The sequence below is a fragment of the Heptranchias perlo genome, chromosome 10 (assembly GCF_035084215.1).
Source record: "Heptranchias perlo isolate sHepPer1 chromosome 10, sHepPer1.hap1, whole genome shotgun sequence".
NCBI classification, from domain to species: Eukaryota; Metazoa; Chordata; class Chondrichthyes; order Hexanchiformes; family Hexanchidae; genus Heptranchias; species Heptranchias perlo.
The window spans coordinates 62615662-62629859 of NC_090334.1; the positions used below are offsets into that span (position 1 = coordinate 62615662).

At 41.9% G+C, this 14198-nt stretch overlaps 1 protein-coding gene across 2 annotated transcripts in view; it reads right to left on the reverse strand.

Moving 5' to 3' along the window:
• Nucleotides 1–12146, reverse strand: part of lgmn (legumain) — a 42337-nt gene extending 30191 nt beyond the window's left edge. The window contains exons 1-3 of one of the 2 annotated variants that reach the window (XM_067991935.1): nt 12038–12108; nt 2001–2154; nt 498–663 (exon numbers count right to left, since the gene is read on the reverse strand). In XM_067991935.1, the coding sequence (XP_067848036.1) occupies nt 498–644 (147 nt within the window). In that variant the 5' untranslated portion in view covers nt 645–663; nt 2001–2154; nt 12038–12108. Of the gene's footprint in view, nt 1–497; nt 664–2000; nt 2155–12037 lie in introns of both variants that reach the window. The other variant, XM_067991934.1, reaches the window with a different exon arrangement.
• Nucleotides 12147–14198: the final 2052 nt, after the last annotated feature.

Here is a 14198-nt window from a genome sequence, read left to right on the forward strand (position 1 = left end):
AAAGAGGAAATTGAGGGGAGATTTAATTGAGGTATATAAAATTATGATGGGACTAGATAGAGGGGATAGGGAGGACCTATTTCCCTTAGCAGAGGGGTCAGTGACCAGGGGGCATAGATTTAAAGTGACTGGTAGAAGGATTGGAGGGGAGTTGAGGAGAAATGTTTTCACCCAGAGGGTGGTAGAGGTCTGGAACTCACTGCCTGAAAGGGTGGTAGAGGCAGAAATCCTCAACTCATTTAAAAAGTATTTGGATGCGCACTTGAAGTGCCAGAACCTACAGGGCTACGGACCAAGTGCTGGAAAGTGGGATTAAGCTGGATAGCTCTTTCTTTGCCGGCACGGACACAATGGGCCAAATGGGCCAAATGGCCTCCTTCTGTGCCGTAACTTTCTATGATTCTATAATAAAACTTAAACCATCACAAATCATGAGCAATCATTTGTTAGTTGACTTCACATCACACAAACAATCTTTATTCTATCTGGTTCAGTACCTGATGCCTGTAGTTGTACCAGCCACTGGAGCCAGCAACAAGTACGACCCAGTGTTTGCCTCCATTTTCCAGCTCTTCCAGTGGAACAGTGTTGACCTTGACCAGGAAATGGTTTAGCACTAAAAATCCTATCGTCAGGTATTTCATTCTGCCGTGGGTCAATTAACTGATTTTTTAAAAAAAAAGCAGCAATTAATTTGAATCACAAATATTAATGCATCAGAAACTTCTACAAAATGAAGACACTCTCATAATTTTATATGTCAGGAAAACAAGATAATCAGCATAGAAATAATAAAGGTAGTTTAAAAAAAGAGCAACTACCTTTGTGAAAAAGTTTTATTGGACTTTTGTTTGAGGAAGGGGAAAAGTCATGGTAGTTTTGACATTATGTCACCATACACAAGTGTTGAAATGTGCTATTGTCTCCAAACAAAACATTTCTAAGGCGTCAATAATTCCCCCACCTCCAAAAAAAAAACCACACTAACTGCACAGTAGCTGTGGTTTGATGGGAATACATCAGTGAGTCATACCTCCTAAACTGGGAAAGTTATAAGATCTCAAATCATAAGGTGAATTTTTGATGGCCAAACCACTTCTAAAAAAAGTTCAATATTTCTCATTTACTGTAAAATGGCATTATCATAGGCTGACTCCTGCATGGATTTTCCCCAGTTAACTTCCCACAAATTGGCCCGCGCAGAATGTGGCAAGAGCATCACATGGCTCTGCCTTGAGGTGAATAGATTATTGAACATTTTAGAGCCAACTCACCATTATCAATGCCACAAGAGATCTATTGGTAACATCAAAACAGCACAAGTCACACTTTGTTACAGATGTAAAACAATCTTAAGATGCTAGTGGCTTCTGAGCTGAACCCTCAAACTAATAAAGCATATTCCAATTTCTAAAGCTCCCTGGCCAAATGACAACTAAACTCAATGACCTGAGACTTCAGTTACACTTTGTAGCCTTAAGGGCCATGATGTGGAGATGCCAGTGATGGACTGGGGTGGACAAATGTAAGGAATCTTACAACACCAGGTTATAGTCCAACAGTTTTATTTGAAAATCACAAGCTTTCGGAGATTATCTCCTTCGTCAGGTGAGTGAGTGAATGAGAGGTTCTCAAATCGCATATCTTATATTAGGCTGGGACACCAGCACACCAATCAAAGGTGTCGTTGGTGTTCAGACAGGTTAGCCATGGAAAACAGTAGGTCCCAGTATACTGAATACACAATGGGTCAAATTTTACAGACGGAGAGAAAAAGACCCGAAAGGCACAGAGAGAGAGAGAGAGAGAGAGAGAGAGAGAATTTCCAGTTGTATTAAAAACAGATAACTTTTTTTTCCTGCTGGTGGGGTTACGTGTAGCGTGACATGAACCCAAGATCCCGGTTGAGGCCGTCCTCATGGGTGCGGAACTTGGCACCTCAATTTCTGCTCGACAATTTTGCGTTGTGTGTCTCGAAGGCCGCCTTGGAGAACGCTTACCCGAAGATCGGTGGCTGAATGTCCTTGACTGCTAAAGTGTTCCCCGACTGGGAGGGAACCCTCCTGTCTGGCGACTGTTGCGCAGTGTCCGTTCATCCGTTGTCGCAGTGTCTGCATGGTCTCGCCAATGTACCATGCTCCGGGGCATCCTTTCCTGCAACGTATGAGGTAGACAACGTTGGCCAAGTCACAGGAGTATGAACCATGTACCTGGTGGGTACATGGTTCTTACGTAAGAACAGGATATGACGCTCGACTTGTCGATCGACAGTTCTGACAGGCCACAACGAAGAATCGCATAGACCTCCTCAGAAGACAAACACGGGACGCAGCCAACAGAGTACCCTTCGTCGTCCAGTACTTCCCCGGAGCGGAGAAACTACACCATGTTCTCCGCAGCCTTCAACATGTCATCGATGACGACGAGCACCTCGCAAAGGCCATCCCCACACCTCCACTACTCGCCTTCAAACAGCCACCCAACCTCAAACAGACAATCGTTCGCAGCAAATTACCCAGCTTTCAGGAGAACAGCGTCCACGACACCACACAACCCTGCCATGGCAACCTCTGCAAGACATGCCAGATCATCGACACAGATACCACCATCACACGAGAGGACACCACCCACCAGGTACATGGTTCATACTCCTGTGACTCGGCCAATGTTGTCTACCTCATACGTTGCAGGAAAGGATGCCCCGGAGCATGGTACATTGGCGAGACCATGCAGACACTGCGACAACGGATGAACGGACACCGCGCAACAATCGCCAGACAGGAGGGTTCCCTCCCAGTCGGGGAACACTTTAGCAGTCAAGGACATTCAGCCACCGATCTTCGGGTAAGCGTTCTCCAAGGCGGCCTTCGAAACACACGACAACGCAAAATCGTCGAGCAGAAATTGATAGCCAAGTTCCGCACCCATGAGGACGGCCTCAACCGGGATCTTGGGTTCATGTCAAGCTACACGTAACCCCACCAGCAGGAAAATAAAGTTATCTGTTTTTAATACAACTGGAAATTCTCTCTCTCTCTCTGCCTTTCGGGTCTCTTTCTCTCTTTGTCTGTGTAATCTGACCCATTGTGTATTCGGTATACTGTGACGTACTGTTTTCCGTGGCTAACCTGTCTGAACACCAACAACACCTTTGATTGGTGTGATCGTGCCCAGCCTAATATAAGATATGCGATTTGAGAACCTTTCATTCACTCACTCACCTGACGAAGGAGATAATCTCCGAAAGCTTGTGATTTTCAAATAAAACTGTTGGACTATAACCTGGTGTTGTAAGATTCCTTACATTAGCCTTAAGGGGACACAGATCCACATCCCAACAAAACAATAGTATGCATTAAAACGCACAACACGACTTCCCTTATAAATCAGTGCATCATCTGCTGCATTGTAAGCAACATCAAAAGGAGATTGCCACGTTACACTGTCGATGTCAGATAACCGCTGCTGCAGCAGTGATAAATTACTTATATCTGTTTCCCATGTACAACCTCAACACTATCAGGGCAAAATGCATTTTACTAACAGCAAATATTATTATTATTTGTAAATATTATTGTTCAATTAATGGTACAACATTTGGTGGTTATGTAACTGATGATATGGAGAACTGTACCATTCCATAAACAAGTTCAATGTAATTCTACTGGTAGTCTTTTGATGCAACCATTATATTTTGCTATACTATTTTGAAACAATTGAAGATAAAAACATATATGTTAAAAATAAAACAAAATTAGGGAAAGATATTCTCCATCCATCAGCTAGCTGACAAATTTCATCTCGCTCAAAATAACCAATTACAAAGCAAAATACTGCAGATTCTGGGAATTTGAAACTAAACCAGGAAATGCTGGAAACACCAAATACGCCAGTCAGAATATGAAGTCAGATCCTGCAGCAAAATGCATGAAGACCAACTCAAAATCACACATCAAGGATACCACACCCAGCACAGCACAAATTCCATCCCTTCGTACCAGGCAACCGTGGGAGGAACAGTACCCTCCTTCAACTATTCTGGACAGCAGTCCAGGAAATCACTAGGAACGTGACAGGTTTTATGATCCCAGCGCTTGCTGGGCCTGCGCACTGGAGAGCAAAAGCCTTGTCCCTCAATGAGCAGACTAACACAACTATGATATATACCCAACCACAATAAACATGTGGATGAAACACATGGCATATCTGCCGTTTCGAACGAATAGTATTTAGACTCCACTTGGGAACTGAGAAAATACTGGGCAGTCTGGAGCCTGCTTTTGGAGACCCACTCAACACAAACAACCAAAAACACTGCAACCCACCCACAGGCCTTGAGGGGTACCAACCCCAACCAACATAACCATCAGTATGCAGGTGCCCTCCTCACTATCCCCAAGCCTAACTCCAAGAACCCAAGAGCAAACAAGCTGTCCTAGTTCCCCCCAGTCAGCATTACTCACAGTGCAAATAGCCTGGATGTTACAATACATTCCTTCCGCAGACACCATCTAGTCAGGAAGTGCAGTGACTTCTTACACTGTTTGGAAATGTACGCTCAAAATCAATGTGATTGTTCATTTAGTTTGATGCTCAAATTACCTCAAAATTTACATGTACCCTTAATCATACAATGGATTCATAAAACCTATGTATGAATGTACACCAATATGAATAAATAACTTCATAAAATGTGAATGTACTTGAGAACCTAATAAGAAGAATTTTATACGCAAGTCCACTGAGAGGTGTCACAGCTGAGGTCCATTTTTAAAAAAATTATCTAAAATGAACACCACTATGGATGATCAACTAACAGGAACAGAAGTAGGCCATTCAGCTCCTTGAGCCTGTTCAGTCATTAAATTAGATCATGGCTAATCTGTACCTCAATTCCATTAGTTCCACATTCCTCGATGCCCTTACCTAACAAACATGTATGAATCTCAGTCTTGAAAATTTCAATTGATCCCGCATCCACAGCCTTTTGAAGGAGCAAGTTCCAGATTTTCACTACCCTGTGTGTGAAAAAGTGCTTCCTGATTTCATTCCCAAATGCCGATGACACAAAGGTCAGTGGCATTGTAAGCAGTGTAGATGAAAACATAAAATTACAAAGCGATATTGATAGACTAGGTGAATGGGCAAAACTGGCAAATGGAATTCAATGTAGACAAATGTGAGGTCATCCACTTTGGATCAAAAAAGGATAGAACAGGGTACTTTCTAAATGGTAAAAAGTTAAAAACAGTGGATGTCCAAAGGGACTTAGGGGTTCAGGTACATAGATCATTAAAGTGTCATGAATAGGTGCAGAAAATAATCAAGAAGGCAAATGGAATGCTGGCCTTTATATCTAGAGGACAAGGGGGCAGAAGTTATGCTGCAGCTATACAAAACCCTGGTTAGACCGCACCTGGAGTACTGTGAGCAGTTCTGGGCACCGCACCTTCGGAAGGACATATTGGCCTTGGAGGGAGTGCAGCGTAGGTTTACTAGAATGATACCCGGACTTCAAGGGTTAAGTTACGAGGAGAGATTACACAAATTGGGGTTGTAGTCTCTGGCGTTTCGAAAGTTAAGGGGTGATCTGATCTAAGTTTATAAGATATTAAGGGGAACAGATAGGGTGGATAGAGAGAAACTATTTCCGCTAGTTGGGGATTTTAGGAGTAGGGGGCACAGTCTAAAAATTAGAGCCAGACCTTTCAGGAGCGAGATTAGAAAACATTTCTACACACAAACGGTTGTAGAAGTTTGGAACTCTCTTCCGCAAACGGCAATTGATACTAGCTCAATTGTTAAATTTAAATCTGAGATAAATAGCTTTTTGGCAACCAAAGGTATTAAGGGATATGGGCCAAAGGCAGGTATATGGAGTTAGATCACAGATCAGCCATGATCTTATCAAATGGCAGAGCAGGCATGAGAGGCTGAATGGCCTACTCCTGTTCCTATGTTCCAAATGACCAGTGGTTTGAAAACAGTAGATTCCTGTTCCAGTAATGCCAAAACTATCCCTAGCTCAGTCCTGTCAAATCCCAGGAACCCCACCTCAGTACTATCAAATCCTAAGTGCCTCAACCTCTGCCAAACACCACAATCCCCTTCCCCCACAGTGCTAACAAAGCCAAAGACCCCTCCTTCGGTACTGCAAACTCTCAGGGCCCCCACCTCAGTGCTCCCAAACTCAAGGGGCACCACAGCTCTATGAAACAACAGGAATCTCCCTCCTCCAAACCTGAATATCACCACCATAGCCAAACCCCAAAATCACTCACTCATTGCTAACAATGTCTGAGAATTTCCAAAAAAGCCCTTCAAATCACAGGACATCCCCTCCTGTACTGTACTCTTAGGATCCCTACCAGAGTGCTGCCAGACTCCAAGACCCCCAAATCAACTCCAGTGCTTCAAAAAATCAGCACTACAACCCCCAGTGCTACTAAATGCCAGATACCTACCTCCATCCTTATACATCTTGCTGTGGATCTTTAATTTAAAGAAAAGAGATTAAAAGTTGAGTACCTAGGTAATGGAATACATAATCATCATCATCATCATCAAGACCACTGACTTACAGTCTTCATAGAAAAATGGACCAAATCAGGGAATTCAGAACTTCAATAAAAACCAGAACATCATGTATTAAAAAAGTTATTTCACTTGTTCAGTCACTATAAATCTGTGGACCTGATATGCCATAACATCCCTACTGTTAAAACACAGGATACCCTTAAACTCACCATGAACAATATAACAGGAGATTGGCTGTTATAAAGATGGTACATCTAGCCTGCATTTCCTGTCTGTCTACTTTTCAAATTTTGGCACACTTCAAACAAATAGTATAAAGAAACAAAAGAACTATCCAGAAACACAAAAGATCAGAGCCGGATTGTCTGCAGCCTTCCAATTGACCTCTTTATGAAATCGCTAATAAGTGCTAATGGCAATTAGACTTTCTAGCCTTAAAGCAACAAATTCCAAATTACATGGCGTTACAAATTTCTGGCCTGCACTTGATATTCTCTTGGGATCAGCATCACTGGTCCTTCCTGTAAACAGATCCAGCATTCCCCATGATCAGTATTACCCTTTACTGCCCAGTCATATGATAGCAAGACTCGGAGTTGTAATAATAAAACCTCTTGTTCGCTGTACTGGATACTGTAATCTTGCATGTTCACTGACGTGCATTTCTCCCATCTTCATGAAAAAAGGACTGATAAACATTTGACAGACAAGGTCATCTGTAAACCAACAAGCTGGTTTATTTTATATGTAAAAATGTAAAGTGTTCAGTTCCATTCGCAACTCCTCGGATAAGAAAGCAGTCTGTGCCCACATACAGCAAGACCTGGACAACATCCAGGCTTCGGCTGATAAGTGGCAAGTAACACTGACACCAGACAAGTGCCAGGCAATGACCATCTCCAACAAGAAAGAGTCTAACCACCTCCCCTTGACAGTCAACGGCATTACCATCGCCGAATCCCCCACCATCAACATCCTGGGGGTCACCATTGACCAGGAACTTAACTGGGCCAGCCACATAACTACTGTGGCTAAAAGAGCAGGTCAGAGGATATTCTGCAGTGTGTGACTCACCTCCTGACTCCCCAAAGCCTTTCCACCAACTACAAGGCACAAGTCAGGAGTGTGATGGAATACTGTCCACTTGCCTGGATGAGTGCAGCTCCAACAACACTCAGGAAACTCGACACCATCCAGGACAAAGCAGCCCGCTTGATTGGCACCCCATCCACCACCGCTGCAGTGTGTACCATCCACAGGATGCACTGCAGCAACTCGCCAAAGCTTCTTCAACAGCACCTCCCAAACCCGCGACCTCTACCACCTAGAAGGACAAGGGCAGCAGGCACATGGGAATAACACCACCTGTACATTCCCCTCTCAGTAACACACCATCCCGACTTGGAAATATATCGCCATTCCTTCATCGTCGCTGGGTCAAAATCCAGGAACTCCCTACCTAACAGCACTGTTGGAGAACCTTCACCACATGGACTGCAGCGGTACAAGAAGGCGGCTCACCACCACCTTCTCAAGGGCAATTAGGATTGGGCAATAAATGCTGGCCTTGCCAGTGACGCCCACATCCCATGAACAGAATTTTTTAAAAAGCAAAAAGAATATAGTTTTCAATGAATTTTTCATCTATTTTAATCTGAATATTGCTTCTTGTGACATAGAAGAAGATAACAAGGCATGCCACTCTACCTGATAATGGGCTAAATTCACTTCAGAGACCAGCAAATATCTGAAATTGTTTGGCTCTAACCTTAGGAACAGAGTTTCCTGCTTCTGTAATAAAAACAGAAAATGCTGGAAACACTCAGGAGGTCAGGCAGCACCTGCTTCAGTGTCTGTTTTCCACAACAAGCTTCAGCAGACTATCTTGTGTTCCAGCTATTCAGAAACATAAAACCTGAGCTTTGATAACCACAGCTATACTATTGAATCATAGAATCATACAGTACAAAAGGAGACCATTCAGCCCATTGTGCCCATGCCAGCTCTTTGAAAGAGCTATCCAATTAGTGCCACATCTTTGCTCTTTCCCCATAGCCCTGCAAATTTTTCCTTTTCAAGTACTTATCCAATTCCCTTTTGAAAGTTACTATTGAATCTGCTTTCTCCACCCTTTCAGGCACTGCATTCCAGAACATTACAACTCGCTGCATAAAAAAAAATTCTCACCTCCCCTCTGGTTCTTTTGGCAATTACCTTAAATCTGTGTCTTCTGGTTACTAACCCTCTTTCCAGTAGAAACAGTTTCTCCTTCTTCCATAATTTTGAACACCTCTATTAAATCTTCCCTTAACCTTCTCAAAAAGGAGGAAAATCCCAGCTTCTATTGTCTCTCCATCTAAATTGAAGTTTCTCATTTCTAATAAATCTCCTCTGCACTTTCTCTAAGGCCTTGACATCCTTCCTAAAGTGTGGTGCCCAGAATTGGACACAATACTCCAGCTGGGGCCCAACTAGTGATTGATAAACTTGTTAGTGATTGGTCTGACAAATGCTCTACCTAGACCTAATCTGCATTTCCAGCAATTTGCATGTTGTGGGTATTGAACCCCTGTGAGCTAATTTAACTTAACAGCACCATCTTAATATAAAGCAAGCCAAAATTTATTTTAGGTCAAACAGTCAAAAATCTCAAAATATGATATCCCAGAATCAATACTGAGAGATAGGATAAACTGTCACTTGGAAAGGCATGGCTTAATCAGGGATAGTCAGCATGGATTTGTTCAGGGATGGTCATGCCTTACAAATCTGATTGAATTCTTTAAGGAAGTGACAAGGAGGATTGATGAGGGTAGTGCAGTGGATATTGTCTACATGGATTTTAGTAAGGCATTTGACAAGGTCCCACATGGCAGACTGGTCAGAAAGGTAAAAGCCAATGGGATACAGGGAAATGTGGTGAATTGGATCCAAAATTGGCTCAGTAACAGGAAACAAAGGGTAAAAGTCGATGGATGTCTTTGCAAATGGAAATCCGTCTCCAATGGTGCGCCACAGGGCTCAGTGTTGGGTCCCTTGCTGTTTGTGGTATATATTAATGATTTGGACTTGAATGTAGGGGGCATGATTGCAAATTTGCAGACGACACAAAAATTGGCCGTGTAGTTGATAGTGAAGAGGATAGCTGTAGACTCCAAGAAGATATCAATGGGTTGGTGGAGTGGGCGGAAAAGTGGCAAATGGCATTCAACCCGGAGAAGTGTGAGGTAATGCACTTAGGGAGGGCAAGCAAGTAAAAGGGAATACGCAGTAAATGGGAATATATTGAGGGGGTAGAGGAAGTGAGAGACCTTGGAGTGCATGTGCACAGGTCCCTGAAGGTGGCAATACAGATAGATAAGGTTGTGAAGAAGGCATACGGAATGCTCTCCGTTATTAGCCGAGGTATAGAATACAAAAGCAGGGATGTAATGATGGAACTGTATATAGCTGGTAAGGCCACAGCTGGAGTATTGTGCGCAGTTCTGGTCACCACATTACAAGAAGGATGTAATTGCTCTGGAGAGAGTGCAAAGAAAATTTACAAGAATGTTGCCAGGGCTTGAAAATTGCAGCTACGAGGAGAGATTGGATAGGCTGGGGTTGTTTTCCTTGGAGCAGAGGAGGCTGAGGGGAGACTTGATTGAGATGTACAAAATTATGAGGGGCACAGATAGAGTAGACAGGAAGTACCTGTTTCCCCTAGCGGAGAGTTCAAGAACTAGAGGACATAGATTTAAGCTAATTGGCGGAAGGATTAGAGTGGACATGAGGAAAAACTTTTTTACCCAGAGGGTGGTGGGTGTATGGAATTCGCTGCCCGAATTGGTGGTAGATGTAGAGACCCTCAACTCTTCTAAAAAAAAAATACTTGGACCTGCACCTAAAATGCCGTAAGCTGCAGGGCTACAGACCGGGTGCTGGAAGACGGGATTAGAATGGGCACCTGGTCGTTGTTCGAGCCGGCGCGGGCATGATGGGCCAAATGGCCCCCTTCTGTGCTGTATCTTTTCTATGGTTCTATGACATGTGGTATAAGATTCCTATTCTTATAAAACAGCACATCATCTGACTTACCACGAGTAACTCTACTGGAAATCAACTATTATAAACAGAACATCTAGCACGCATTTCCTTTCTATCGCACTTCATACAACAAATTTAAGTGTCACACTTCAAATAAAAAAGTATAAAAGGAACAAAGGCAGTCAAGTGACACAACTGGCAGAATGTAATCTAAATGACTTTACCACTTTATAAAGTCAGGATTGCTACCTGTGGCCTCAGAAGCAAATAAAGTCTTACTTCACCAAGTGCTTACGTAACAATTAGACTTTGCAATCTCAAAGGGGCATCCAAGTTTCACTTTAGCAGAATACTACATTCTGCATTAGATGGTGTAGCATGGTCTTTATAAAAAGGAGCTTACCTTCCCACTTACTGAAAGCAACACTATGCTAACTCACTAATAGTACACAGAATACAAAAGTTAAAGCAAAGCAAAAATAAAGTCAAATTATTGCACTGTTATATTGAAACTTACAGATTACTTTGATTACTAGTTAACAGTTTTATCCTATAGTATTGTTATAGTGCTCGTTCTAATCATTCTGGAAATTATGGATCGTGCCATCTGTATTAACCAATCAGTAGCCTTTTGATGCAATATGATCAGTATTGTACAGAAAGCCTAAAGGTGGAAGCACAAAAGGGCAATAGAAGAAAAAGAACTAAGACCCACTTCAAAACACATTCCAGTTTTCAAATGGTGTTGTGTGTTCAAAACGGAAATTGCTGGAAATATATAGTTTGGATTTGCAGTATCTGACAGAGAAAGGATGAGGTAATGTTTCGCTTGCAAACTCTCCGGAGTTCTGACGAAGGGTCTTTACACGAAAGATCAGCCTACCATATTTCATATGCTGAAGGGCCCACTATATATTTCCAGCATTTCTGTTTTTGTTTCAGATTTGCAGTTTTTCTTTTTATCTCAAAACAAGAAATGTAACACCATCCCCTGGTTACAGTTGGAAATACATTAGTAATAAACCTTGCCTACTATGTCAGTAGACACTTGCAACAAAGGATATTTTATTAGAACATATAGTCCATGTGAATGTTAAATAAAATGAGTTCACCCCCATCCCCAAGTTATTACACAATACTATTAGTGTTATTGTTTGGAATGACTAGTCGCTTTTTGTTCGTTTTTATAAAGTACTAGTCTCACCCTCTTCAGTTCACTTAAAATCCTTAATATTTTAAAACGCACGAAAGGAAATCTGACAAAAGCTGTCTTCAGGCTGACAATTTACAAAATGTGATTCGTTTCCTCACTATTGTATTCCCTATTGGATTAGAAACAGGTTGGAGTAAACCCATTTAACGTCCTCTTAAACATAGCTTTGCGTCTCATTTAAAGTTTACACTTGCAACACTGACTGTATTTATATGTATTTGATGAATCCTTTTGCACGATACGGTGAACGAAATCGCTTACCTTCTTGGATTACTTGCGCTTCTCGTTACCAACCCCCGGTTCCTTTGCTCGCACTGATTGCCAGTCTGCGCAGTCTCCGCTTATGCTCCAGTAAAAGAGGAACTCGCCACTGACTGACACTTGTATCAACCAGTTAAACACTCTCAGCAAATCCCTCACCACTGCAATCATCTGGAAAGAGAAGGAAGGGGGAGAGCGGTGTGTTGTTTTTTTTTAAATCAATAAACTGTTATAATGAGTCAAGTTTATTTTGTACAAATATAAAACAACGTCATTTTTTGGGGAGCAAAGGGTGAGAAATTCAACGGTCAATGCCATGAAATGGTGAGACATGGATTTACACAACGTACTACGAGTTAATGATTCAAGCTGCCTAATCGTAAAAAGTTAGTGTTCATTTTTTTTAAACTGGGAAATTGCTAAAAGTGTAAAAGTCTGCTTTCTTTAAAATATGATGTGGAGATGCTGGTGATGGACTGGGGTTGACAAATGTAAACAATCTTACAACACCAGGTTATAGTCCAACAATTTTATTTTAAGGTCTTTCACTCATTCACCTGACGAAGGGGATAATCTCCGAAAGCTTGTGATTTTAAAATAAAATTGTTGGACTATAACCTGGTGTTGTAAGATTGTTTACATTCTTTAAAATAGTCATTTTATGATATGGAATCATTCGTTTTTGTTTTCAATCAATTGGATTTGACACAAAGTTACAATTATATTAACCGATCTCAGTTATGCTGTCATTTAAGGTTAAATGTTGCCAACCCTCCAGGATTGTCCTGGAGACTGCAGGATTTAAACGTTAATCTCTTGGACACTGCTGTGAGCAACCCAGAAGAAAAAACATTAGGGGCATTAAGAAAAATTGTATTTAAAAAAATTTTTTTTAGCACTTTTGTTTATTAGTTCTAACATTATTGTTGTTGGGGAAAATAGGTTGTTTGACTTGGCGGGCGGTTGGAGTGAAACCTCCAGGAATACGTCCAACCAGAGTCGACAACTGCATTTAAAGTGCTATCAATAATCCTATTTCTTGGGAACCCTAATTTTAAAATTTATAAAACTCATGAACCATTCAATGACTCGGATGCACTTTTAAAAATGAAACCACTTTTTAGAAAAATCTCCCTCCACCATTTAGGGAATGTAATCGCAAATACATAATTTAACCATAAACAATACCACAGGAAGTACATTAATACATACATACACGTAATGTTTTTGTACATTGCTGATATCTAGTGGATACAAAAGAAAATACATTTGCACAATGAAAGCAATACATGTTTTTAGGGGAATTATGAATGCAACAATGTTTCCATTTTTTCGGTAGGCTTGTATGTAATTCAAAAAGTTAATCTAATACTGTTTCTATTTTGTGTAACTGATGCTGTCTTTTAGAAGTTAGCACAGAGGACCACAGTATAATAGAAGGAGGCCATTCGGCTTATCGTGCCTGTGCTGGGACTTTCAATTAGTCCCACACCTCTGCATTATGCACAGATGGAGTGCAAGTTAGATATTGAAATCCAGGACGTATCATCTAAATTTTCTTATTCAAGATTGCTATCAGATTTAAACCTATTACTTCCCACTGCTCTAATTGGTGGTGAAGTAATTGCAAGGCAGCTGACAATCAGGGTGAAGCAGATTCAAAGCTGGCACCTATTGAGGATACAATCTATACGAGATGTATTGTGAAAAAAAGTGTTTATAAGCAAAATGTTTTTTTTATTCGTTCATGGGATGTGGCTGTTGCTGGCGAGGCCAGCATTTATTGCTCTTCCCTAATCGCCCTCGAGAAGGTGGTGGTGAGCTGCCTTCTTGAACCGCTGCAGTCCGTGTGGTGAAGGTTCTCCCACAATGCTGTTAGGAAGGGAGTTCCAGGATTTTGACCCAGCGACGATGAAGGAACGGTGATATATTTCCAAGTCAGGATGGTGTTGTTCCTATGTGCCTGCTGCCCTTGTCCTTCTAGGTAGTAGAGGTCACGGGTTTGGGAGGTGCTGTCGAAGAAGCCTTGGCAAGTTGCTGCAGTGCATCCTGTGGATGGTACACACTGCAGCCACGGTGCACCGGTGGTGAAGGGAGTGAATGTTTAGGGTGGTGGATGGGGTGCCAATCAAGCGGGCTGCTTTGTCCTGGATGGTGTCGA